Raw genomic sequence first — 27,376 nt, 5'->3', positions numbered from 1 at the left:
GTTAAACATGAACTCCCGGAATATTGGCCGTTGTCCTCAGAGGCTAAATCATCGTCAAAACGATAGCCTCTAGGTTCTGAGAGGCATTAGCATTTATTTGGAGTTAGGTTTTCTGGCCACCCAAGTCCAATATTCATTCTCCTTTGAATCTCTTTCTACAATAATTGTTCTTTAGCTGCTAAATGTTTCGCTTTTCTTACCGGCTAGCTGCTAACCTTTTCTCAAAGTATTGTCTGGCTGAGCTGCTTTTTTCTTCTGAGTACAGCTTCCTGCAAAACCAAAACAATAAGCTGAAAGAGACTAAAGAGCTCTATAGAGCTAACGGTCATGTAATTCGCTGTTAAAAAGAAAATCACTGATGCGGCTTTGAAGTAGGTCAACCCCTCAAAAAATGTTTGTATGTATTAGAAATATTTAGTTTTAGTTTTGTAATGAAAACATACCTGTTTCTCTTTCCATTTTATGATATGATGAAACACTTTAAGAGTTAAGGGCTGTGAGTGTGTCATCAGTGACAAGACGAAGACATGTGAGGAAAATCACTGATAGCCGTGGGTTGAAGTGAACACAGCTGCAAACATAGTCAGAACAAAAAACACGCCGAGAAAGTTGAACTTCACTTTACACTGGCAACAAACACTGGTCTAATATTGACTCCATAACAACATGACAACATTGATGATGAAAATGGAGATATTTGTTTAAGCAAAGTTCTTATCAATATCAAATCATTTTATTTTACAATTAAATTCACTTAATTCATATTTCAGTAGTTTACCCTTGTGTACTTTGACCATTTTAGAAAATGAAGGTCTTTTTAGTTTAATTGTGGGTGAACAAAACCCAAAAAGGATAACAAAAAGCAATAATTCCTAAATGTCAGCATTTCTAAAGAGAGAAATAATGGAAAGAGGAAGTGAGAAAGTGTTGCAATACTGGACCAAAATGATTTTATTTTTAGGCAGAAAAAAATATCTATGGAAGACTAGATCACTTTGAATTGGTTGCTCCGACTAGAACTACATTGAATTAAATCACTATCATTATTTTGAATGTCTTAAAACATTAAACCTAGTTTTAAATTAAGCCAGAATAATTCTAAACCTATTTTTGAGTTGACTCCCTTCTTAAACCTGATTAAATGCCAGCCCTGTTGTGAGCAAAAAGTGGCTGCATTTGGAAGAAAGAATATGTATTTTTTTGTGTTCTGGTGTATGTTATCTTATTGTATTCTCAAAAGCAGCAGTATAAACAGAAGCACATAAATAAAGGAAGTCTTGGAGGCGTCTTTTCTAGAGGAGGTTGTCTCATTTCAGCAATTTAATTACGACATTCCTCTGAGCCAAATCATTATTAGATGTAAGGACATTTTAATGACCCCCTGAGGAGCGGACGGACAGTAGTGGATTATAATATACATTTCTAATGAGCTGAAAACATGGCTTGTAACACTATACTGTGGTGTGTCTGGCCATCTTTAATCGTATTGTGGATCTGGATGTGGGAAGCCGGCTGTGACATACAGTATCAAGCAGAGGAGGGTGAGTGTTCAAGTGTTTTACATTCAGGATGGAAGAATGTTGCCATTCCAATTAATATATAAGACTTTAATATCCTCATGTGATGGTATTATCGTATATTTGAACTCTGAAACACATTCCAGTGGTGGTCAGGAAGGGGATCATCCTTCAACAGTTTACTATGGACAGTTACTGCATAAATGAATAGGATTAAAAATCCACTCAGACAAAGTAATGTTTTGATATTTTTTATTTCCACTGTCTTTTTCAAATATAATATATTGTATATTATATTAAGAGCGGGATTTTATTTTGTGAAAAAAGGCAGTGGTAGAAGAAGTATTCAAATTTTGAAAGAAATTAGTAATAACAGTGTAAAAAGTAAAATTACAAGCAAAAGTTATGCTTTCAAAATGATTGAAATGACATTACCAGCAAAGTTTTATAATTTGAAAAGTAAAAACTTTGTTGGATTATTAATATTGATTAATCACTGTTTAAGCAGCCATTTAATGTTGTAGCTGTATATACAATTTTACCTACTTTATACTGTAGAGTAGTTTACCCTATAACATTGCATCATAATCTGTAAACCTACGGCTAAAATGTACAATATTTCCCTCAAGTGAATCTGTAAAATGTACTTGGTTTAATTTCTAATCTACTATTTGTGGTTCAACCCCAGTGAACATCATGTTTACAGTGTTGTACCATGGATTAAGTATGGATAAAGTCATATTTTAAACTCATATAAATCAATTGCTATAAATGTAAGATACTTTACAAGCATCTGTTTAATTTAATTTATTTTTTATTTTACAAAATACCATCAAAAGTTTAGAAGTGATGCAACATTATAACAAAATCTGAATAATTTCTATTAAATGCTTCAATATTTACTTTACCCATCGACGAATAGGTTGACATAAGACATTTTTGTATTTTTTCAACCTATTTTTTTCACAGTATATTCAACTCTATTCCGTCTCTTAACTGTTACGACCCAAACTCCTTTCTAATTCACTGAACTCTTCAAAAAACAGTGTTATATCTAGAAAGAGGAAGCGACGTCGGACACTACTCTGATGAAGACAAGCTGAAAACCTTTGGACTTATAATACTAGCCTAATACTGAATGATACAATGTGATGCCAAGTAGTGTTTTAGCTCTAATTTATAGGTGTACAATTTTCTATACTGCTGAAAATTAGCTGCTGTTTTTCATATGACGTCCAGCATGATTCAACAGAGTAACAATGTTAACTTTCACTTCCTGTATAGTGGAGATTTTCCATTCTGATAAACAGACCAGACTGGGATGGTATTCTGAACCACTGGTGGAGGTAAGTCGGGTTGCTAAGTGACACATTTTTATTTCATTATAAGGCTTGTATCACGGGCAGTAAACTCAATTTAATTCATCATTGAATAATGACATTTCAACAGTTTGACTTAATTGTTAATTGCTAACGTGTTATTGTATTTACTCTATAGTATGGTCAATGTAACTGCGTAACCAAGTATGGTATGGAAGCTTATGTGTTATGTCAAATGTATTATATGAATCATATACATTTTGGAATTATTTTTCTTAAGAGACCAAGATGTCACTTAACAAAAACTCACAGTAAATAAATAATCAGTCTTCCAGTTTGAATAACATGGACAGCATGATATTCTGATTATTATTATTATTATTATTATTATTATTATTATTATTATTATTATTATTATTATTATTATTATTATTATTATTATTATTATTATTATTATTATTATGTATACCTTATTATTTATTTACCCTGGTATTCCCCTGGTTGTTGAGCCTGTTCTACTCTGCAGCTTTTCACTGATGTTCTCTTGCATCTTCCCCATCATCCCAGTGGAGTGAAATTAAGCTCAATGTGGATACGCCGAGTAAACGGCCTGTGCTCCAAGCTTGTGCAAGAAGCATAACAAGAACTATTTTAAGCCAGTGGATGGAGCGGAAAGATGCCCACCAGCTACTGATGGATATTTCATTTGCCGAAGAAGAGGAGACATCTGGACAGCTCAGATCACTACAAGTTCACCTTTTGGACTCAGACACGCCAATGACAAGATTTCAAAATGGTCGGCCAGCTCAGGACCTTCGTACCTCCAATCCATTCCACACTGCAGTCCTACACTCCCAGATATCCAGCTACCTGGACCGCAGACTGGCTCTGAGCTTGGGCTCTGTCAGCCACAGAGGCTTCCAGCTAGCCTTCTCCTACTCAGGAAGGTGTGTGCTGATAACATCCATCAGACTGTACTACAGGAGGTGCCCTGACACTGAGGCACAGCTGGTCTCGTTCAAGGGGACAGGGGCCATGTCGGGTCGCCAGATGGGTTCCTGTGTGAAGGGAGCTGTGGAGGTTTTTCCACCTGTTAGAGAGTGTAATGTGGATGGAGTATGGGGTCCAATGCAGGGGGGGTGTACCTGTGAACCCGGGCATCAAGTCATGGATGACACCTGTCAAGGTATGGAGATTTACGTTTTATTCAAATACCTGAAATGTGACCACAATATAATTTAACCTGACTGATGACTCATGTGGTGGTATAAGAAACGTTTTAAGGGAGTCCTAAAACATTAGGATTCATCCTCTGGGGACCATGAATATGTCCAGATAATGTCATGGCGGTCTGGTTTTTAGATGGTTACATTTACATCTGGACCAAAGTGTTACACAAAACAATTGAGCAACTTTTCCAGACATACAGTAAAACTGAACAATTACCCTATGAAAGCGCTGTATGTTACAACCAAGAAAACATTAACCACATTTGGAAAAAAATCTTTTATAAACAATATAAGGTAGGAAAGACACAATCACTATTTCTATATCTATTTCACTAGCATGTAGGATGGACTACTACAAACCAGCCAATGAGAGTGGAGAATGCCGGCGGTGCCCACCGAATAGCAGGACACATGGGGAGGGATCAGAGAGGTGCGACTGTCTACAGGGTTTCAGCCGCCTGCCAACTGACCTGGATGACCTCGGCTGCACCAGTAAGACACACTCAGTGGGTTTATTGGAAATGAACAGCTGTCATTCTAATACAAAACTAGTGTCTAGTGTCATCCATTCCTGCTATCATGGATATGATACAATTCATTTTTGAATGTATTGTACAATTGATTAATGACACCGGCTGTCTACGTTCTACTGTATACCTTCATCTAATGTGATTCTAAGGACACGTCTTTTGTAGATTTTGCAAGCTCTACATTTTTTTTGCTTCCCCTGTCTTGTCCTCCACAGAGCCACCCTCTCCCCCTTTGAATCCAACATCCCGCCATCATAATGACTCCGTGCAGATAATGACGTGGGATCCTCCTCATGACTGGGGAGGCAGAAAGGAGATAAAGTATTGCATCAAGTGTGAGAAGGAAGCGAGTTCTGGCCATCAGTGGGAAGCATGTGGGGATGATGTGGTTTTCCTGCCAGACTCAACATGGCTGACCAACACATCAATCATCATCACAGAACTGAATCCACAGCGCAACTACAGACTCTCAGTGCAAGCCTGGAATGATATATCCACCCTGCAGCAGGCGCTGCATACATCCACTGCTACAATTTTTCTGCAAAGATGTACGTTGTCAACACATCAGATAGTCCAGAAAAAGTGAACAATATATGTCCTCAACATGGAAGAGACAGTGTGGTGGGAAATAAACTGTGTGACGGTTCAATTCTAGTTTCAGTTCCCTAGCTATTAACTTTGTTTTCTACTCTGAATTAGTTGGCTTTGCTTATTTAAAGCAGGACTATGTAACGAAACATATTCTTCCTCTTACGAAAGAAAAATTGTAGTCATACGCAGTAAAACACACTCTTGCTTAATACACTCAGAGGATTCATTGCTGCAGCCTTAATTGCTCCCGTAAGACCAGTAGCCTTCTGGTTGCTAATGTTAGCTAATGTTAGCAAACTTCAGATAGATATTGCTGTGTGATTGATAACACTGAGTCAGTTCATGGACTATATGACTCTTTAAAACACCACTGGGTACTAGATCACAGTCAGAAATTGCATCTTTGAAGTAACTAGAATGTCAAAAGTGCTGTTTATTTCTGAGCCACAGGAAACACTTCTGTTTTCTTACAGCGAAGGTTCCTGTGGCGATCACTGAGACCCCGGGCTTAAACATCTCCAAGCACGGAATAGTACCAACTCTTCAGCCCCAGAGTCGCTTCTCCATATGGCTGACAATTGGTCTCTTGTTTTTTTTCCTGCTTGCTCATGGCTTTAATCCCCATTGTCGTGTGTGTCCTGCGCAGAAACTACACTAAACTCAGGTAATGGGGATTTCCACTTCTGTTTCTTTGGCCTACTGCTTTAAAGTTACTGTTAGTGAATGTGTACGGTCATTGCTGAACTGAGATGTTGAGAGTGTTAGATGGGACAATGATCAAAATAACTGCAGAACATACGGTATCCTGATAAAATTACAATGTTTTATTATATAGACAAGTTTCTAAGCACCATAGTTTTTGTAGTATTAGTTTGTAGTTGTATCACAAAGGGATGGGTGGGAATGTTAGAAAATGCTGTATTGAAAGTTGCTACATTACTAAATGTTCATACATATATATATATATAGATATATATATATATATATATAGATATATATATATCTATATAAAGTACTTTTTAGTTTTTAGTTTTCTATCTCCCTGCTGTGCATATAGTTGTAACAGGAAACCGGACCAAAGTTTGTTTTTGCAATAACTGTCAGTGTGCACAAGGGGGAGCTCGACTAAGCATTCTGGGAAAATCATGGGGGAAGGTGAAGAAAACAATGTTTTGCTGGAAGGGACACAAGGAAAACAAATTTCTGGCTTTGGTCGACTATGGGGTGGTATATATATATATATATATAAAGATATTGTGGCAGACAGCAATGCAAGTTGCTACCTAATTTAAGCAATATTGTTTAAATATTTCGATCTTATTCTAGTAACTAACAAGACAATAATGCATATATCAACATAATTTTACTACCATATTTTTTATATAAACTACTAGATGCTTTAGGGACATCAGATAAGAAATGTAGTTATGATACCAGTTTTTTCTTGCCCAGGAACATTTTTTTTCAATGACTGTAAACAACCCCCCCTACACAGTTTAAACATAATGTGATGATGACTAAACTTGGAAGACAAATTGACTAATAATTAAGTGGAAGTTATGATGTTCCTACAGGTCTGACCAGGATGTGGAGCTTTTGCCGATGAACACTGAATTTTCCTACAGACGTGCACAGGAAGTGGAGGTTGCACCCCAGCCGGCCAACAGTAAGACTCATATTCCATTTTTTTTTTTTGATACTTGAAAGGTATTACACAACACTTCTGACACAAATCTAATCCCATACAAATCCCATTTCATTAACATCCACATACATTAGCCCTGCACATTAGCATTGGCAAAGACCTAAGCAATGGCCTCCATCGCCTATGTTTGTCTTTTTTTAAATTTGGATATACATAGTATTCACATGGTACATTGACAATTGTACAGAATTCCTTCCATTTTGTTTATTTTATATAGAATTAATGCAATGAGTGGAGTTGACTGTTTGTGATTCACTGAATTATTATATTGTAAAACATCTTCAACATCTGTAGACTTATTCATACATATGTGGATATTTATTATTTATTAAAGGTTGCTGATAATGTCTGTTTTGATTTCAGAGTGCGGGTACCTTTTTGATTTATTACATTTGAAAAGCAAATCCTTTGATTTCCTTTTTGTTTCAGCGGTGGAGGGTGTTGTCCAGTTGTTGGAGGGGCTCAGCGGCAGGCTGCTGGAGAGTCTTAAGGAGGTTCTGGTAGAGAGAAACACGCTCACCCTGGGCAAGGAGTTTGGCAAAGGTCAGTACATGCTTCCTCATTAACAATGACCTAGCAAACTCTCAATGGGGTGAACAATACTGTAGATGTCTTGAACCCAGAGAGCAGAGTTCACGTCCGATCACAATCTAGCAGTGAATCGTTTCCTTTAATGAGAATTATTACACTCCATGTAGTGGACTACAATACTGTATCCCACAATAAAAGTGACATTGCTAACCAAATCAGCTGTCACTATGCATGACCACCAGAATGACTAAATAGTCAATTTATTGGCAACTGAAAAGAGCCTTCTTCTGTATACACAGAATCATTATAATTAGAAATGTTTGAATAATGAATGAGGGAATCATTTCCATACAGCCCTAGACTATCCACCAAAATCTACATTTGAATCAATCACAGTTGAGAAATAGGCCATAAAGATGCAGACTCATTGTTTACTGTATCTAGTTTGAATGTTTCATGAGGTTTAAGAGTTCAGTTTGGCTCAAATGATTCCCAGTAGCAACAATCTACAGCTACATGCTGGTGCCATTGTTAGACTGTTCACAGCAGTGCTTTAAGATACACGCCAACATGCTCGCATCGACAATGTGAGTGTTAGCGTGCTAACATTTGACAAGATGATGGCCCTGCATTTAAATAAAAAGGGGGATCACCAAAGTTATTAAAAATGTATCCTGGAAGGAACATCTACCAAGTCCAATCCATCAAATAGTGATTAAAACATTCCACTCTAAAAACACAAATGTCAACCTCATGGTGGTGCTAGAGGAAAAGTTAGTAGATCACCAAAGTCGTAAGGATCTGGGAACTCTAAATGTCTGTACCAAATTTTATCCCAATCCATCTTGTCGATATAGAAATATTTCAATGAATGACTAAAAACGTTGACCTGCTGGTTGCACTACAAGGAAAGTCAGGGGTATTTGGGATACATTACATTACACGCTGCTAGCGAGGCTAGAACCAGGTGCATACATCTTACTTACTTACTTTTTATGATATGACAATAAAACTCATGAGTCTGCAGTATGACCAAACCTCTATACAAGATAATTGATTCATAAAATCAGCAGCAAGACTCCAGTACATCAATCAAATTACTTCAAACAGAGCTTAGTTGAAAAATCCTGGTATCCACTATTTAAACATATTTCAGGCGAAGTGAGGTATACAATTCAGTCCTTCTTTCCTGTTCTACAGGAGAGTTTGGCTCAGTCTATGAAGGGGTCTTTACACCAGACGAAGGTGTAAACATCAAGGTGGCTGTGAAGACCATGAGAGGTGTGTACTGAAATCCAAACCTTTATCAGAACTCTACTCTGCTTCTTCTTATCATTGATTTTTTTTTTTTATCTTTCATATCTAGTTGGAATCCACAGCCAGGAAGATTTACATGACTTTTTGAGAGAGGCAGAGATCATGAAGAACTTTGATCATGAAAATGTGGTCCGTCTACTCGGTAAGATTTACTACCCAATTCAATACTTGGATGCTGAACTGTCCGGTGTTTTCTATTGGACTGTATTAACATGTTCCTCAAGAAATATGTAGGACACATCAACTGTGTCCTTCTCTGTCTTCAGTATCTACTACTATCGTACTACTACACCACTAGACTATCATCACCCGTGATTTTGGACTTCTACCCCTTTGCCTGATCCCTAACTAATAAGTTGACCTTCTCTTACTAGCCTGTCTGTTTCAGACCACGAGTAAAACTAAACTTTTAACCTTACCTCGTCTCTGAGTCCTGCTTTTGGGTCCAAACGTGGCTATACTGAGCAGTTAATCAATAGCACATTTGATTAGCCATTTGGACATTTTACACAATAGGTTACCATTTTGGTAAAACTGCTTCACTTGCAATTCAGGTCGACAGTTATGCACGGGTCAAGACCTCATATAAAGACTCCTAAAACCTAAACCAAATTATATAGAATGCACAAACATTTAAAAGCTGGGAACTTCTTTGCCTTTTAAGAAAAATGTGTCTTTGGGGAAACTACAGTAAATCTTACAAAGTTTGTTTGCTTTTAGAAGTAATGTAAAGGTTAATTATTGTACCAACAGACTCCGTGTTTTTCTCTCCTCTACTGCAGCAGCGACCTTGTGTAAAAGATGTGTGTGTGTTTGTCCTGCAGGGGTTACTTTACAAAGAGAGCAGGACTCTCCTCTGCCTGTCCCTCTGGTCATCCTGCCTTACATGAAACATGGAGACATGCGCCGCTTCCTCATTGCAACACGATATGGTGATATTCCTATGGTGAGAGGCAGTCAGCTCATGCATGTACATAAACGGGGGTAACTGCAGCATCAGCATATGCTGACATAGACAATGTTGTTTTTGCAGATTTGGCCATCCTTTCTATCGGTTATTACAACATTGTAATCAAGTAAATGCTAAAGAAACCTTTCGGGAAAGCAAGAAACACAAATGGTCAGACGCTGGTTCATAGCACACACTAATGGGAAAGTTCTAAGACTAGCAAAAGAGTTTAATTCAGGATGGCTAGTCTGAGTTCAGTTATATTACTATCAAACTTTTTTAAAGACATCGTGCTGACTATTTCTTTCCACTGTCTTGTGAAGCTCTGTCTGGGTTTCATATGCAAATCATGGTTTACCATTATCTGTCAGTAAGTAAAAAAACAAAAAACATTCCTGTAATGTTTATTTTGTCAATGGAAACATGATTAACTGTATTACAATTAAAACGCATTTAAACCAAAAAAAACTATATGGACGACCGACAAATGGACACTTGACCTAAAGTAAAGTAAGTAAGTAAATTATATTTTAGTATATAACAAGATTGTGACAGCTCTATTTTCAGAATGCTTAATTGACATAAACATGTGACTTTCATGGTTACATCTGCACATTTGTGTGCGCAGAAATGTTCAAATAAAAACACCCTTCTCTACCCCATCTTCCAGTTTGTGCCCCTTCAGAGTCTCCTGCGCTTCATGATTGACATTGCATCAGGGATGGAATATCTGAGCTCGCAGGGGTTCCTGCACAGAGACCTGGCTGCACGCAACTGCATGTAAGTCCATCAGAGGGAGACATTGAGAGGGGGGAGCTTTAAATGAAGGACTCCTTGTTCATATATGACTAGTTCTCTGTCCTCAGCTATTGGTATTCAACCATGGCTTGTATCTGGGAAGGAAGCTACTTAAAATGTCAATAAAGTAGACTTAAGGCCTCAGAGGAGACGATGTGTCATGAGACAAAATATAAAAAACAGTATGTCAGAACGTCATTTATGTATTTGATCTGACTCCAGAGAGCATTGCCTTACCTGTTCTGAATTTTTTTTTATCCATAGGCTGGGTGATGACCTTAGGGTGTGTGTGGCTGACTTTGGTTTGTCCAAGAAAATCTACAGCAGCAATTATTATCGTCAAAAAGTAGCTGTCCGTGTGCCAATCAAGTGGATGGCCATGGAGAGCCTGTCTGAGTCTGTCTACACCTCCAACAGTGACGTGGTGAGTTCAGTCTTCGTGGACAGTCTCATGATAAACAGCTTTGAAAGTAAAGATTCGACTCTCACCGTGATATTTACTGAACGTCTGACATTGAGTCTGTAAAACTGTGATTTCTGGTACCTGTCCTCCCAGTGGTCATTCGGGGTGACTATGTGGGAGATTGTGTCCCGGGGCAGGACTCCCTATCCTGGAGTGAGCAACCACGAGCTGCTGGAGCTGCTGCTGTCCGGACACAGGCTCAAACCGCCCGAGGACTGTGACCACAAGCTGTGAGTTCCTGTGCTCGTTCAGGGCATTTCTCATGTTCTCTTAATTGATACCGTATATAATGTTATAGTGATAAAAGAAGGCATTAGGTGCATATCAGAAGAAAACATACAGTAAGCCCAAGTATACAGCCGACTGTTAACATGGCAAAGAAAGGTTCCTGAAGGGACTATTTCTTTGACAAAAAGTACTGTAGCGCCATTGAATACCAGCCAATATAACACGATACGTTTTGTGTGTTATCATTACCAGTTGCCAGACCTAATGGGCTGCAACTTATATATTTAACTATATGTTTTAGAGGTGTTTTAATTAGGTATGATCAGTGACTGCAAGATGACATAGTCATAATATTTATACCTGTTTTACTTTTTTTAATGTCTAGATCCAAATATCAAATCAAATATAAACATGTAGGAAGATAATGTGTTCTAATTATCTCATGTATCTTCTCACATAACTGATTATTTAGTTTTTACATAGTTAGACAGATGTTCTGCAAATACTGTACAAACCCTGCAGTTGGGATCCCAAGACATATTCATGGGATATTCAAGACATGCTTGTATATACCTATATAATTCAAAAAATTATATATAATTCTAAAAATTATATATAATATAATTATTATATTAGTGCAATTATATTACACAAAATTATGATTTTTTTCCAGAATGTTTTAGATTTCACTTTGGTTGAACTACTCAATGCACAGATGGAACCTGTAACAATGTGTCCCACCTAAACAATTCCTTGTGTTAAGCCATTTTAATAGGGAATATTCTATTATATCTTCAGTATGTATAGTTATTTATACCTCACCCTACCTTCTCCCTCCCCTTTCTCCACCTCACCCCAAACACAGTTATGAAGTCATGCAGAGCTGCTGGGATAAGGAGCCGAGCCGCAGGCCTGGCTTCGGGGAACTGGGCGAGACACTAAAAGGTCTTCTGTCGGAACTGCCAGTGCTGGAGGCCAGCCAGGAGGCCAGCTACATCAACCACGGCCTGGAGGTTGCTGCTGCTGCTGCTGACTCTCTGGATCCACCCACAGAATCTGAGGGAAGATGGGAAAATGACTACCAGCCTACTCCTGTGGGTGCTGCTGCAGCCAGAGATGGGGATGAGGAAGTAGTGGATGGCTACCTTAAATATATGATTGGCTCAGCAGTTAAGGGGGAAGATAATCAGTAAAAAAAACAGTGATTTTTTAAAGTTACAAAATTGAATTCTGTATCAAAGTGGACCTCTCATGAACTGTGTGTGTGTGTGTGTGTGTGTGTGTGTGTGTGTGTGTGTGTGTGTGTGTGTGTGTGTGTGTGTGTGTGTGTGTGTGTGTGTGTGTGTGTGTGTGTGTGTGTGTGAGGCAGAGATGTTGTTTGTGTGTATAAACTGCTCTGGGACATTAGGGTGGCACAGGCTGCCCTCATCCAATTGACCTCCCTTAATAAATACACTGTAGAAGTTGATATAGATTGAATGACAGAGACCAAAATCCATTTTGTATTTTTGTTTTGTTTTGTAAATCTGTAATATACATCTGTTACTAAAACATATCTGTTTGAACTTGTTTTCACAAGTTTATGAAATAAATGAATAAAGTTCAACAATATATTTTTTAAGTTCGACTTACATAGATTTTATGAGAATTATAGAATGTGATCAAACAAAACACAACACATTTGACATGATGGCACAAATAAGAGTTTAAATATTTATCTGTGATTTTAAATATCGTAGCTCATTGATATTGAGTTGGCATTTGATCATTTTAACAATATTAATTAATCACCCAGCCTGAGCAACTGCATAACATTTTTAAAGATATGTTGCTGTGAAACAGTATATCCTGTTTACCTCAGTCAGTGCGGTTGCTTTTAACTTTCATGATAAACTACAAATCCCAGCAGCACTGTAATTCTCGATTCGTCCTGATTTCTGAGCTGAGTAGTGACACGTCACCTCACGTCACTACCGCACCTGCGCAGCCATCTTGAGCTTCTAGCAAGCAACGGATACAGAAAGGCAGAAAATAGGAGTAAAATACAACAGCCTGACCTGAGGAAACAGGGATATGTCCGCTAGAATCTAGGGTATATGAAACGATAAAGATCGAATACAGTGGAACAACCAGAGGACAGTAACGGATACGGTAAAACAGCCATCTAAGTGCCTTGGATACCCGGACCTACAAGTCATCTTTTTTGCCGGAGTAGGAAGGAAGAGTCGAGTCGCCGACAGAAAAACACATTCAGAGTGAAACCATGAATCCCGAATAGTGAGTGTTACGTTACATTAAACAGGCTCTATTGTAAGGCAGACACTGTCGTGCTCAGTTAGAAATCCTAATAATATGTTTAGGCCGTTTGTGGTGTAACCCTGTGTAAATAATGCATGCTAATTGTTCTGTCGATAAATGTATTGTCAAACATCAGCTAGCTGGCTCCCGTGAACAGGGCGCGGACAGCTTCTTTAATGTGTCAGTCTCGCGAACGTGTTTTCCTTAAACGTCAGCTGACAGTTTGCTCGTGCCTCACCGTGTCGGCTGTGACACGCGACCTTTTCACGGGACAAATAAACGCAAACAGTCCAGTGTGTAAAACTAGAGTAAAAACCAAAGGGAACGCTGCCATACTTTCAATCCAGAAACTGGAACTGAAAACGAATAGCTTTAGCTTGACAGTAACGGCGTTACAAGAAGTAATGACATGCAGATGTGGGATGGTTGACCTGTAGCCTCGATAGACAACCTAGCCGGTTGTTTTCTATATGGACCCATACGTTTGTTGTGTTTATGGGCACTGTACACAATTCAGACGCCCGGTACTCTTGTTCGTAGTCGTATTTAGAAATGGCTTCCCTTTTACTTCAATGTTTAGGAGCAGAGTGGACTATGGCTTTATTTAACAACTGCTGATATTTATAACTATTTGGTTGGTGCCGAATTCAAACATGGTTACCAGGTTGTAATCTTGAATGCTGTTATACCTGCTATCTGTTAATATAGTAGATAAAATGCCGAAATTGGCTTATCTCCATTGCATAGCGTGGCTAAAGCTAGATGATACGGCAGGTAGCAGATGTTTGACGGCTGACCTGCAGCCATGAAACGAGAGGACACCCGCTTGTCACCGAATCTGTCGGTCGGTGCTGAAACGTCTCTCTATTGCGACAGAGCAGAAAGCAGAAGCTTCCCTTCGAATCCGTATGGAACCCTGTCTAACTAGCTTAGCCAACACCTCCACACCCTTAGCAGACACTCTTCATTCCCCTGTGTGTTGACACATACATTATAACCCTGTCTCTCGTTAGATCTACCTTAATATTGCCGATCATTACACTGTATCTCAGTAGGCACGGTAAGTGCACTTGATTGGGTCAAGTTATCCATCTTCCACTTTCTAGTAAGGGACACCCTTCGTAAAAGGTGTAACTACTGGGTTTAATGGTTACAAATAATTTACTAACTTTTTAAAGAGCAGTTATAAGAATCTATAAATACCATCTTTATGGTTGTCAAGTTAAAACAAACACACATTTGACTGGTATTTATCCTTGACACTCCGGCATGACACTTGCTTTGTCTTTAACTTTTTCTTAAGTTAATCAGGAAACTTCAATCGATTGTTTATCCTGTTAAAAAAAGCCACAGAGCATCTGGACTACAATCAAATTATAAACAGTTTATTAACATTTACAACTGTAGAACATACTTCATATGTTGTTATTAAGACCCTTTATTAATTACTAATTAACGTTTATAACTCCAGACCCTGTTGCCAAACACATCTTACATTGCTCAGTATAAACTACATTTTGTTTTTTAAGCCCAAATTCTTAAATGCATCAATGTTGTCTTAACAGGACGATTAAGAGTTTAAATAAATAAAACCCTGCTTAAAACTAATACAACTATGATTCAGATGATCAAGCAATGTCTGATCACTCCCAGATCTTATGTTGTCAATTGCAGCCTATTTAATTGTTCTTATATGGCTTTTTGATTTCGGATAACGTTTACTTTTTGACTTTGGTTTCTTTTGTCAAATGAAAAAAGGTTTTCTGGAAGAACCTTTTCATCTTCCTCAAAGTAAGCAGTATCAGAAAAAGTAACCAGCTATTGTTTGGCACTAGTATTGAAAAGCTTTTCAAACGATAAACTGCCCTACTTATCTGGCAGTAAAAGCTATAAACGTTGCCACAATAGTTCAGTTCAGCTGCCTTTGTCATATAACTCAGTTTAACTATATATAAGGCTATGCACTTAAAATGCTCTTCGGATTGCTCGTTGAAATAAATGATAACTTATTAAACAGTCCTGGTCGCCCTCAGCATCAGTCCACATCAACACAAGCTATAGCCATGTAGAAATGTGAACTGGGCTGATTGCAACATTGCTATTGCATCCAGTGTTTGTGAGATATTGCCAGTTGTAGAGTGTCAGGCTGTGATACACGACAGGTCTCAGTTTCCTATGACACAAGAATAGCAGTGGCATTGGGCAATTCTCAACAGCTGTCTGTGCTGTGTGTCAATTTCATGTGATGTTGTTTTCCTCCCAGTGATTGGGTGGGGTGAAGGGTGGAAGCTGTTGTTCCATCACTTTAGGAGAACATGCTAGTATTTACATAAATGTATATATTCCTCAAAATAAGGTTTAAAGAAAGTATTGTTGAGGTATCACTGCTGGAGGTTATGTATGGGCACTAAAATCTAAAAGTTTTAAGTGATACCGATCCCTAATTCCAGGGCTGGATTAACCTGCTGAGAGCCCCGGGGCACAAGTGTGTGTGATGACCTCCCATTCTTCTCACTCTGTGCATTGTTTGTTTATGCCGGAATACTGCCAAGTCCTAGAATTGCTTTACTATTGACTCTATTATTGACCTGCAAACAGTAGTTGCACAAAAACCAAAATCTATATCCGAGGTCCTCTCACTAGCATTTTCTGGAGATTCAACCACAACAACAGAGATACAATTTCAGGATTCATATTCTCTCATTTAAACTTTCATTCATATCATAGCCTATCAACCATCACATTTAAGATTTTAATTGTAATGGTTTTGAACCAGGACCTATTTAGATTGAGTAGTGCGTGAAAAGTAAGCTGTTGTAAGTACTGGTTAACACTCAATATTATAGGACTGTGTTTTGGATCAGGCACAAAAAAAACTTGATCTAGCCCTCCCTAATAAAAGCATAAAATTGAAAAATGTTTTCTCTTTTTAAATTAGGGATACATTCGCTAGATTTTCTTTAGCCAGACGTATTTAGATGAGGCATCAGAATCTATATTGAGGAGATAAAGAGTTGCATTGGTGCATCCCTAATTGATATTAGACTTTTGATACAAGGACCCTTTTCATAACAGAGCCTCAAGATGAGATACTAAAGCCGGACCTACCATACGGCCTTTTGCTACTGATATTGAAAAAACTCTACCCAGCCTGATCTGTGAGAAAGCTGTGTGTCAGGAGTATGGCGTCAGTCGATGTTTTACACACTCAGCACACTACACAGCAGCACTGAGTTGCACTGAGGTTATAAATGTGGTCCCTGTTCTAACCTGGAATGTTTTTCTTCCAGTGACTATCTGTTCAAGCTCCTGCTCATCGGAGACTCTGGAGTAGGAAAGTCCTGTCTTCTGCTGCGTTTTGCTGTAAGTAGTTCTGTCTCACCCTCGAAAACATGTTTTTCCCATTACTGTTGGCCTTGAATGTCTCTGTTCTAACTGCCACCTTTGGTCTGTCCCCGTCCTGCTGTTGGCCGGACACCATCCTGTTCTCCCTCACTTTATCTGTCTCTGTCTCCCTCTCTGCAGGATGACACCTACACAGAGAGCTACATCAGCACCATCGGAGTAGACTTTAAGATCCGCACCATCGAGCTGGATGGCAAGACCATCAAACTGCAGATTGTGAGCACACACACACACACACACACACACACACACACACACACACACACACACACACACACACCCTGTAACCCACACCTGAGCTAGGGCTTAGATCCAACCATTGTTATCAAAACACACAAGTGTGTGTGTGTGTGTGTGTGTGTGTGTGCGTGCGTGTGTGTGCGTGTGAGAGAGAGACTGGATCCTGTTTTACTTAAGGGAACAGGCTATACCACCTCAAAAAAACATCCAGTTTGTTAAGCAGACACACACTAGCTCTGTTTATAATCTACATATTCCAGCCAATTCTAACTGCAGAAAATTGAACAACCAGTAACCTGGAGCTTCCCATCGGCTGAACTTTTATGAACCTTGCTAGGCTTTGGTACGAGGTTCTTCCTTGTGTTTCTTCTGTATTTACAAACTGGTACATTTTGGATTTATATCATAAAAAGGCAACTTACTACATATAACTTAACTATGTCATTTTTGTAAGCAGTTTAGTAAGCGAGTGAAGCTGATATTGTTCACTTATGTTTGGTTGCGTTCTGCGCTGAAAACCCTCCAATTACGATTATTCAGTGCTGTAGGTTTTAAATAAGCTTTATTTATATTGTTTATTTTTATTTTTATTTACAAAGTCTTTATGTTGCCATTACATGACCCCACAGGATTATTAAATGGCGTGTAAAAGACCTGGCTTAGATAGGTTTCACTAAACTAAGTTTAGGTAATCAGGTCGGGCTTGTGTTGTCATATAACGTGACATGAGTTCAAAGTAGGAAAAAGAGGAATGCTCACATCAAATCATCAATAGCAGGGAAAACTACAAAGGAATCCACTGTGTCCTTCACAGGCACAGAAATAGAGCTGATAATACAGTTAGGATCTTGCATAGACCTGGCCAGCGACGCAGCCAACTTCTACATCAAAGCATTATTTATTTTCCTTCTCCATAAATACTTTAATTTAAATACTGTTATTTCTCAAATAAACTCCAGTCCTGCGGCCACCACGAACAGAGAGAGGGATGAGGGGTAGAAATAAGCTGTACTCTAATAGCTTGTCATTCAGCACTAATATAATCATTACAACAACAGAGTGATGTCATACTCACCATTCTGCTGCTTCTCATTTTTAATTTGGTCTTCATCCACTCATTTCCAAATACTTTTCTTTTGACTGCTACAAAGAAATAAGCTAAATTTGATCAAAGTAACTGCACATAATTAGTTTATAGTAGATCCTACTCCTTACTGCTCCATTTCTCTCAGCTTTATCCCCTCCTGCTCCTCCAAAGTTGAACAAACAATACAGAAGATCTTTTGCTTGTCTCAAGGGTTCTGAGGAGGGAATTGTTGTTATTCAGATTCTTCATTTGTATTCATTTCTAATCTTTTCTCGCTTGATCACATTTTCTGTCTCTCTCAGTGGGACACTGCAGGTCAGGAGAGGTTTCGTACCATCACCTCCAGTTACTACCGCGGAGCCCACGGCATCATAGTTGTATATGATGTGACGGATCAGGTGGGTAATCAGTCCAAATACTTTATGATAGTAAAGTTTTGTTTTGTTACTTTGCCGACTATAAATTCAGTACTCCACCTTTTGTCTGATTCAACACGCCAGCACACATTTGATAGTTCTGCATGACTTATAGAGCTAATTAATGATTATTAGTCTGTAGACATAATGATCTTGACAGGCTTCATAATTGGGACACAATTAAAAGAACACCTTTTTATAATTCATTTAAAAATGCAGGAATAAGCACACAATCTCAACAAGTACCGCTATTACTAGAACCACTTCAAATATTATTATTATTATTATTATTATTATTATTATTATTATTATTATTATTATTATTATTATTATTATTATTATTATTATTATATTCAAATCAAATGTATTTATGTAGCTTAATATCAGAAATGACACATTTGTCTCAGTGTGCTTTACAGACTGTACAGGATACAACACTCTCTGTCCTTAGACCCTCGCACCACACAAGGAAAAACTCCCCTGAGGAAACTCCACAATTAAAGGGGAAAAAGTGGAGGAAACTTTAGGGAGAGCAACTGAGGAGGGATCCCTCTCCCAGGACGGACCAACATGCAATAGATGTCGTGTGTACAGGATAAACAACATAGTAAAAATACAACATAAGCTCAAAATAAGCTTCCCGGTGCCTCCAAATGTAGTTTTTAATTTTATTCCCTCTAACTGTATAAGTACCACTGCACAGTCACAGTGGGGTTAACAACCTGTAGACCTGCCTGCAGTTAACTCCAATGTGTGTCATGCTCATATTCTTGTCATCGAGCAGGAGTCCTATAACAACGTCAAGCAGTGGCTTCAGGAAATCGACCGTTACGCCAGTGAAAATGTCAACAAGCTTCTGGTGGGCAACAAGTGTGACCTGACCACTAAGAAAGTAGTAGACTACACAACAGCCAAGGTAAGGCTGCCTTTTCTGTGCATGAAGTAACGGCATGTTTATTATTGGCCTCTGTGAGGGAGGGATGCACATTTTAATACAATTATTAAAAGCTTGACTTAAATCTCTACAACACCTGTTACTGTAGGTCTTTTGTATGTTTTGATTTCAAAGTCTAAGTTTTGTAAGTTTTCCTCCCATCTTTTCCACCAGGAGTTCGCCGACTCTTTGGCCATCCCCTTCCTGGAGACGAGCGCCAAGAACGCCACCAACGTAGAGCAGGCTTTCATGACCATGGCCGCAGAGATCAAGAAGCGTATGGGCCCCGGGGCCACAGCCGGTGGCGACAAGCCCAACTTAAAAATCGAGAGCACTCCCGTCAGGCAGTCTGGAGGGGGCTGCTGTTAAAAGACCCCTCGCCCCCCACACCACTCCGACCCTCACCGCCACCATTTCCACTGAAATCTTCCCTTCTTCTCCATCTGTGTTCTCTCCCATCATTTCCCACAGCCCACCACTCCTCCATAACATCCCGTAAGCCACACCCAACGCCCCTTCTATCGGCCGTCTGGATATCCGGGGATGATTGAACAGAGGAGTAAACTGTAAGAGTGTTAAGATCAGAAAACAGATTGAAACTTTACATGGGTTAATTCGGGCCTGTGCACCCATCAAACACCGGAGGGAGGAAAGCGAGCGGTCTGTGAGGGAGGGACAGAAACCGGCACCGACACTTTTACTTTCTGCCAAAAGGGCAGAAAGTAAACAGAAACCGGGAAGATTGGTATTGATCTAGAATGGAATGGAGGCAGTGTAAGATTAGGTTTAGATACAAGTGAGCTTATCTCTATATACACACACGCACACGCACACGCACACGCACATTCACACTCAAACACACTGTAGTGGGGTGGCAGAGGTTAAGGACATTTAGGCCTTTTGGCTAAACACTCCTCTCCTCAGGCTGTGTCTGTCTTTGCTGATGTCATTTTAGAGCCACCTCGCGCCAGCCCAAACGTTTTCATCCCTGGAATTATTTACCTGCACACACATACACACACATACACACACACCCAGTGACTCATCATTACCATTTATTGATGAAGATCCAGGGAGAGCACATTCAGTGAGCCTCCGCTCCCTCCGTCTGTCCTCTTCCTCAGCTTCCAATCTCACTTTCTTAAGGTGTGTTCAGACAGGAAGCAAAAGGGAATTCTCGCGTCATGTCATTTACGTGGATTCGAAAATTTCCCTTCCGCCAACTACGAGGAAATGACAATAACAGTACTTAGCAACAGGCACATTCACACAAACGTGTGCCTTTCATTGCCAAAGGCTTTGGGCATGCATATTGTAGTTTTCCCCACATCGCGGCCTCTCAAGCGCATTTAAACGCCATGTTAAAACTATTATATCCAACTACTGACCGTAAACTGTAGAAAGAATGATTTAAACAGCAACCGAGGATTCAATAATTATATTCATTTTTACTCAGTTCCACTAAAACCAAACGTTTTTCTGCTGCTGGGCAGTAGGGGACTCATCTCTAGCTGTAAGCTAGCTAGAAATGGACGCACCGACCACCCAGACGTGTCTACGCCACACTCTGTGCCATCCCGGTGTATTTGCGTCTATTCGTGCCCACTCAAGCTTTTCCTTTAAATTTGTATGCCAGCTGTTCAAAATTCCCCTCATGTTCTGTCTGAACACACCTTTTTAAGGTTCTGTAAACGGATGACGGTAGCGGTATGAAAACTCTTCACACGGCGAGCTAACCAGATACAGTTTGCAAGCCAGCTAGCTTGATCGCTAACAATAAGTTAACGCAGTTTACTCAAGAGACAGAAATAAATTGGTTGCAATGAGATCACATACAGGAGAAAGATCTACATGCAAAGACAGATTGTGCTTAGCTTTGAAGGAAGCATTAACCAAGGGATTCTTTAACTTAAACTCCCGGCTCAACACTTGAGGTAGAAGAGGACTACTGGCAGGTCGGTTAAGTCCACAAATAGACGTCAGCGTTGTGATGGAGGAGGTGGATGTGAGAACTGCAATATATGGTGTTAGTTTTTCTTTCTTTTTTGTCTTCATTTCATATATAAAAGAAAGCAATGTGACGACACGCTGTAACATTTAGCACGGTGACTTCCTGGAATGACACTAAATATTACAGTCCAGGGGGAAAGTGAGGGGGGGGGGGAATGCACTCAGTTTAACTTAAACAAAAGCAATTGGCATTTTACAAATACTGTTTTATGATAGTTGTGGTTTTTATTGTTTTTTTATTTACTCATTGATACTTCTGATAGAGACGACTTGTACAATTAGCTTAAACTCTCATGTTCAGTACGTGACTGGTGTAGGTTTTAGGATGTCATTTTCATTCTTGCTTGTTTGCAGATGAAGCTGAGGTGGAGATGTGGTGTGGGTGTGTCTGTTGGCTGTCGGGGTGGGTTCTTACAAAAAGCTGCTGTTCCTTCCCACGAGATCGACCCGCTTGTCAAACATACAGTTTTCACATTTGAGCCCTTTACAATAATTACTTGGTACACTTCAAATAAACAAGGCCGCATGTTTGTTTTGCCAAAACGTCAAACGGAGATTTTAGACGCACTTTATTTGAAGTATACTGAGGCCTTTACATTCAACACTGCAGCTGGTTTAACAGACCGTTTCTGCGTTACTGATGCTCATAATCATGTGGACATGGACACTGATATACTCCTATCGTTTGAAAATTCAAAATTTGCCACTGTCACAGTTTTTCCAAGTTTACTCGTATTTGAGCGTGAAATTTTCTTCTTGACGTCAGACTTTTACCAGCTTTCACCGTCCTTAATGGCAGAATTATGTTAGAACGACTCGAGAGGAACAAAGTTAAACTAGCAGTCGTCTTACAAGACATTTAGATTTTGATGTTTTTGTTTTGATTGGACGCAGGCCGGTCGTCATCAACTGCCAACCATAGTAACGGTGAAATCAGCGACGGGTATGAGGTTGTTTACGTGCCTGGAGCTCTTCTCATAGCCGTGTTAGGTGTCCGCTGTATTTCCAGGGAAACTAGAAGGAATGTGAGGAAAAGAGCACCCTCCCCCCGCCCTTATGGAGGGGCCTCTGCAGTGACGTAAAAAACTTCAGTGAGACCTCATCAATCTGAGCCGCAACTTTTTTTTTTTAGCAAGAACTGGAAGATTAGCATTAGGGCCTTCTGAGAACTCACTCTTTTATTTGTCTCGGTTATTTGTGGTTGGTTGTGCGCAGCAGGGAGATCTATGGACCATAGTCGGTTTCATCACTCGTGTTGTGTTTGGGGGCGTCTGGAGATTCAGGGACTGACTGGTCTTTGTTTGCCGACCGGATATGAACTCCCAACTCTCCCCTCCAGCCAACCATATCACTGCAACTTGATGAATTCCTCGAGATCCTCCCTGACCGGCCCCTCCACTCACACATGGGAATCTCACCCAGGCTTCGGTTGCACTCTTGGTTCTCTCAGCATTTCAGCCACAGTTCTCCCTGAAACATGAATATGGATAAGTTCACATTATGTTGACAACAACAGCCTCCCATTTGTGAAACCTCATCGCTGTGATCAGAGTGAAGCACCGGTGTGACGTCGGCTGCTTACGATTACATTTGCATTTCATTTTTTGTGTGTGTGTGTGTGTGTGTGTGTGTGTGTGTGTGTTTGTTTGTGTGTATGTGATGGCATCATTTTCCACTGATGTATTTTTATTCTTTATGTTTTCCAGCCCTGCTAAGCTAAACTGCTAAAATGCTGTAGTTTGCTGTGCAGGACTGGAATCTGACATTATTGGGGGAGGGAAGGAAACAACAACAACAGCAGTGTGTGTGTGTGTGTGTGTGTGTGTGTGTGTGTGTGTGTGTGTGTGTGTGTGTGTGTGTGTGTGTGTGTGTGTGTGTGTGTGTGTGTGTGTGTGTGTGTGTGTGTGTGTGTGTGTGTGTGTGTGTGTGTGTGTGTGTGCGCGTAGAGCAGGGTCAGGGTCGCTTGTAACATTCCTGAAGCTTTTTGGACACATGTTGGCATCCTGGCATCACACTTGAGTAGATGCAGAACAAGCAATCACACACACACACACACACACACGCACACATGATGTGTTTGGGTTTTGATGACTGATTTCTTTTGTTTTTTTTATCTTTCTTTCAACAAGTCTTGTTATTCTACTGATTTTAATGTATTCATTGAATACTATACTGTGTTGTCTAGTCCATGGAAGTATGAGGGGGACCTGATGAGGGTGGGGTTAAACACACGCAGGGGGGGGCTTTTGCTTATGAATGTGATTCTGATGAAACAACACTTGACTTTTCTTCTTAAGTTCACTTTTTGTATTCATTTGGGTGAAAGGGGGTATTTTCCCATGTCATTTGCACACTTGTCCATCGCTGTTCAATGGCTAAATAAAGGCACTCACTAGGTGTTGTTTGTTAATAAAAAGCACCGGGCAGGAGCTCGCCTGTCAGTCACCTTCTGTCTTTTTTTCTGTTTGGCTTGTTCACTTTGGTGCTGTCTCCCTGCTGAGTTTGATCATGTTTTTTTTCTGTACATATTATAAATATATATATAATAAAATGATGAAAAAGATCAACGTCAACACGAGAGCTGGTCTGGTATTGTTACTTAACAGTATCCATGAAATGGGTTCTTTAACACTGAGGGACTGTACAAGAATGATTCGGCTGGAGAGGGGAGGGGAAAAGCAATTGGTACAATGTGTTCCACCATTGATAACTAAAAGTGTACAAAATGTTATCTATTTACAACAAATGCCACAAGGGGAAAAAGGAAATAAAATTCAAATCTGGGACCCATCTCTGCTTCAACTACCCTCCCTTGAGCAAAAAGCCTAGTTTTTATATAGTCCCTGACTATTTTTATACTGATATTCAGTATCGATCACAGTGTAAGAATATTTATTGCCTAATCAATGTGTGTGCTGTATATCAAGTATATGTATGTGTTTTGTGTTTCAGTCACTGCTGAAACAGCTGAAGAATTATATCCCCTTTGGCACATGTTAAAGTCTTTTATGCATCTTATTTGGTGTTAAGTAATTATAGAATAACAAACATGATTTATGAAGTCTAATATGATCAATGTGTGAAACTGTGTTTTTGATATGATTTTTGTTTTGGTTCTATAAATCAAAAATACACATTGTTGTTGATCTTAAAGGGTCACTCCAGTAATTTAGAATTCCACGTCCACAAAATTATGGGACTCACAAGGGACAGATTAAAACATCAATAAAAAAAGATCTAAATCTCTGACTGATATGACCTTTAGTCCCAGATATGGGTCAAGCTCCGACAACACAAGCCTACATTTCCCAAAATGCATCTCAAGAGCGTCTTTTCATGCGGCACTTCCTGCCTGTGCCCGGTAAACATCCATGTCATTCCTATTCTACCCCTTCAGTTTGCAGCGCAGGCTTTCTGTTGAAACATTAAATCCATAAAAAATCCATAAAACCCAAGCCTATTACCTGCATGACCCTGATGACATCACTATGACAACATCAGAGTTATTTGCTCAGATTTGACTTGATTTGAGTAGTGTCGTACATGACTAAAATCAGTGTAGTGCTCTTTATTAATAGGTAAGATCAAAAGTAAGAGTTTAAAAAATATAAAATGGTAAAATTTCCCAATTATAATCATACATACTTAATATTTGGTTGCAAATTGTTTCTAGTCCGTGACAGCCTGAAATCCTCAGACTGGTTTCTTCCTTGACAGGCGTGTACTGCAACTTCTTCACTTCTTGCTTGTTTGAATGCATTCCACTATTTGCCCTACAGCAGTATCGTGACAACAGGTTAGTACAGTCTAATATGACACACACACACACACAGAAATAAACACATATACACTGTCCGGGATAATAAATACTCTGTTAGAAGGTGTGACCAGTGTTTCTTGACTTGTCCCTTGACCAGCGCAAATCCTTTTTGTTAAAAAACAAAGCCTCTATAATGAAGTATAATACAGCACTTGCGCCATCAGTGTGATTTAATGAACCATGTAACTGAAAAACACTTAAATGCTACATTTCAAATGTTTAGAATCCATCAGTAAATTGTATCATCATGCTATAACACTAAGCAGTCATTGCATTGAACTGCGTCATTTTGATAAATTGCACTGACATTGAGTGAGAAAATTGGGCTTTTTTTCTTTTTTCAGCTATTTTGCTGCTACATTTCAACCATGTATCTATTTTCTGGATTTTCATCTGTCATTCAAAATTGAAACTGGCTCCCTAGTCGCACTGAAGAAATGGTATCAACAGTTGATGATTGCATTAGAAACAGGAATATTGAATATAAAATGTGGTTTATCAAACTTCCTTTACATTTATTATTGAATTCATTATAGTATAATTATTTAAAGAACTAGGCCTACACACACACCATCATGTCAGTTATGGGTAACTGCCTTTGCAATGTAATTCTGAGCTTTAACACCAGTTAAACCATGTTTGGCCTTTGCTGCACAGATTTGGACTTTAAATTTGTCTGGAGTAAGATGATTAGCTATTAAGACGTTAGCTTTTCTTATCATATCTCCGTAACCAGGTAAGGTGCTCTGTTATCTGGGAATTGTGAAATTGTATTTAGTTAAACCTCTTTTTATAAAACATTGCGTCAATATGTTGACATGAAAATGTATGCTAACACACTAAATTTCAATATTTATAGAGTGAGTGATATGTTTGACCTGATGGTGGGGCTAGAGGAAAGGCCAGGGGTGGGGTCACCAAAGCGTTTAGGATCAACCTTCAAGGGACCGTAACCATGCATTTCAGATTCATATTAATCTGGCCAGTACATGTTGAGATATCTTGCTCAGGACCAACGTGCTGAATACACTTATTTCATTTTTTTTGCTAGTCATAAGGGATGTTTTAGAGATACAGAACACTCTATAGGAACGCACTGTTGTAGTCTACTGGAGCCACCACAGGAAACAGGTCCCTCCCCAGCATCCATTACCCCGACTACCATAATGTAGATCTCCGCTGGCTGTCATCCACATGGCGGCCGCCCTTGATTTGTACCCCCCGCCTCTCCCTGTGGACCTTTAAATAACCACACACACCAAGCAGATCATCTGCAGTTGCAGGCAGCTCAGCTGTAGTACATCACTGTCAAACGGAAATGTTGGAAGGGCAAATGAAGGGAATACTTGCCATTGAATATTGCCAGTTGTTGTTCAGGGTCTGGCTCTGGCACTCGTATAAAAACCCTGCGGCAGCTCTGGGTGGGATTGCTGCATCCACACTGCAGTGAGACTTTTTCAGCAGATATTACATGAGATGCAAGCCATATCTGCTCATATCCAATGCAAAATACCACATTTAGCTAGATATGGTTGTTATATTGAAGATATCTGTAAAAGGTGCAGCTTGTGGAACATCCCCTGGACTAATTGAAGGCTTTGTCAGTGTTTGTTCAGTATTTTCTTACAGTAGGTGGTGAAAAGGTTATGTGCAGCTCTCCTGATGCCCTGTTGTGTTCTCTCCCTCTCTCTCTCCCCTGGTGGGGAGGCATGGGGAGCTTGGTGACCTTGAGTTATTTTTAGCACAATGGGGGCACTGCAAACTGGGAGCAAGGCCTAGAGACACTCCGTGGAGTCTGCAGCGTAACACTGTGTAGTCTAAGTGCTGGCTGCTACTACAGCATGGGGTCAAATAAGTAACATGCAAACCTGGAAACATGTAGAGCAGCCTTGCTACCTGAATGTTGCGGCTATGCAGGCATTTTTTACAACTTAGGTCTTATGTTGCAAATCATTTCTAGCAGTCATAATAACTATTGTGCTCATCAAG

General features: G+C 39.5%; 2 protein-coding genes across 4 annotated transcripts; both read left to right on the top strand.

Moving 5' to 3' along the window:
* Positions 1–896: 896 nt before the first annotated feature.
* LOC115023883 (tyrosine-protein kinase receptor TYRO3) lies at positions 897–12,798 on the top strand. 3 transcript variants are annotated; one of them, XM_029455211.1, is made up of 10 exons: positions 5,172–5,850; positions 6,761–6,852; positions 7,321–7,434; positions 8,623–8,703; positions 8,789–8,881; positions 9,564–9,685; positions 10,359–10,468; positions 10,751–10,910; positions 11,043–11,179; positions 12,043–12,798. In XM_029455211.1, the coding sequence occupies exons 1-10, from the start codon at positions 5,795–5,797 to the stop codon at positions 12,368–12,370; spliced, it is 1,293 nt and encodes a 430-aa protein (XP_029311071.1). In that variant the 5' UTR covers positions 5,172–5,794; the 3' UTR covers positions 12,371–12,798. The 3 variants fall into 3 exon arrangements, 2 of the variants coding, with proteins under 2 accessions (XP_029311072.1, XP_029311071.1); XR_003834055.1 differs by lacking the exons at positions 8,623–8,703; positions 8,789–8,881; positions 9,564–9,685; ... (2 more) ...; positions 11,043–11,179; positions 12,043–12,798 and adding exons at positions 897–1,541; positions 2,802–2,863; positions 3,404–4,022; positions 4,402–4,557; positions 4,811–5,143 and having other exon boundaries at positions 5,660–5,850; positions 7,321–7,369; XM_029455212.1 differs by lacking the exons at positions 6,761–6,852; positions 7,321–7,434; positions 8,623–8,703; ... (4 more) ...; positions 11,043–11,179; positions 12,043–12,798 and adding exons at positions 897–1,541; positions 2,802–2,863; positions 3,404–4,022; positions 4,402–4,557; positions 4,811–5,143 and having other exon boundaries at positions 5,665–5,819.
* A 350-nt stretch (positions 12,799–13,148) lies between these two features.
* On the top strand, positions 13,149–24,813 carry rab1ba (zRAB1B, member RAS oncogene family a). The gene is made up of 6 exons (XM_029454534.1): positions 13,149–13,454; positions 16,766–16,838; positions 17,001–17,096; positions 18,510–18,605; positions 19,408–19,539; positions 19,732–24,813. Exons 1-6 carry the CDS (start codon positions 13,441–13,443, stop codon positions 19,924–19,926), a joined length of 606 nt encoding a protein of 201 aa, XP_029310394.1. The 5' UTR covers positions 13,149–13,440; the 3' UTR covers positions 19,927–24,813.
* The last annotated feature ends 2,563 nt before the right edge of the window (positions 24,814–27,376 follow it).

This window comes from Cottoperca gobio, chromosome 18 (genome assembly GCF_900634415.1).
Source record: "Cottoperca gobio chromosome 18, fCotGob3.1, whole genome shotgun sequence".
In the NCBI taxonomy this organism is placed as follows: Eukaryota; Metazoa; Chordata; class Actinopteri; order Perciformes; family Bovichtidae; genus Cottoperca; species Cottoperca gobio.
This window is presented reverse-complemented; position numbering and strand designations above follow the sequence as displayed.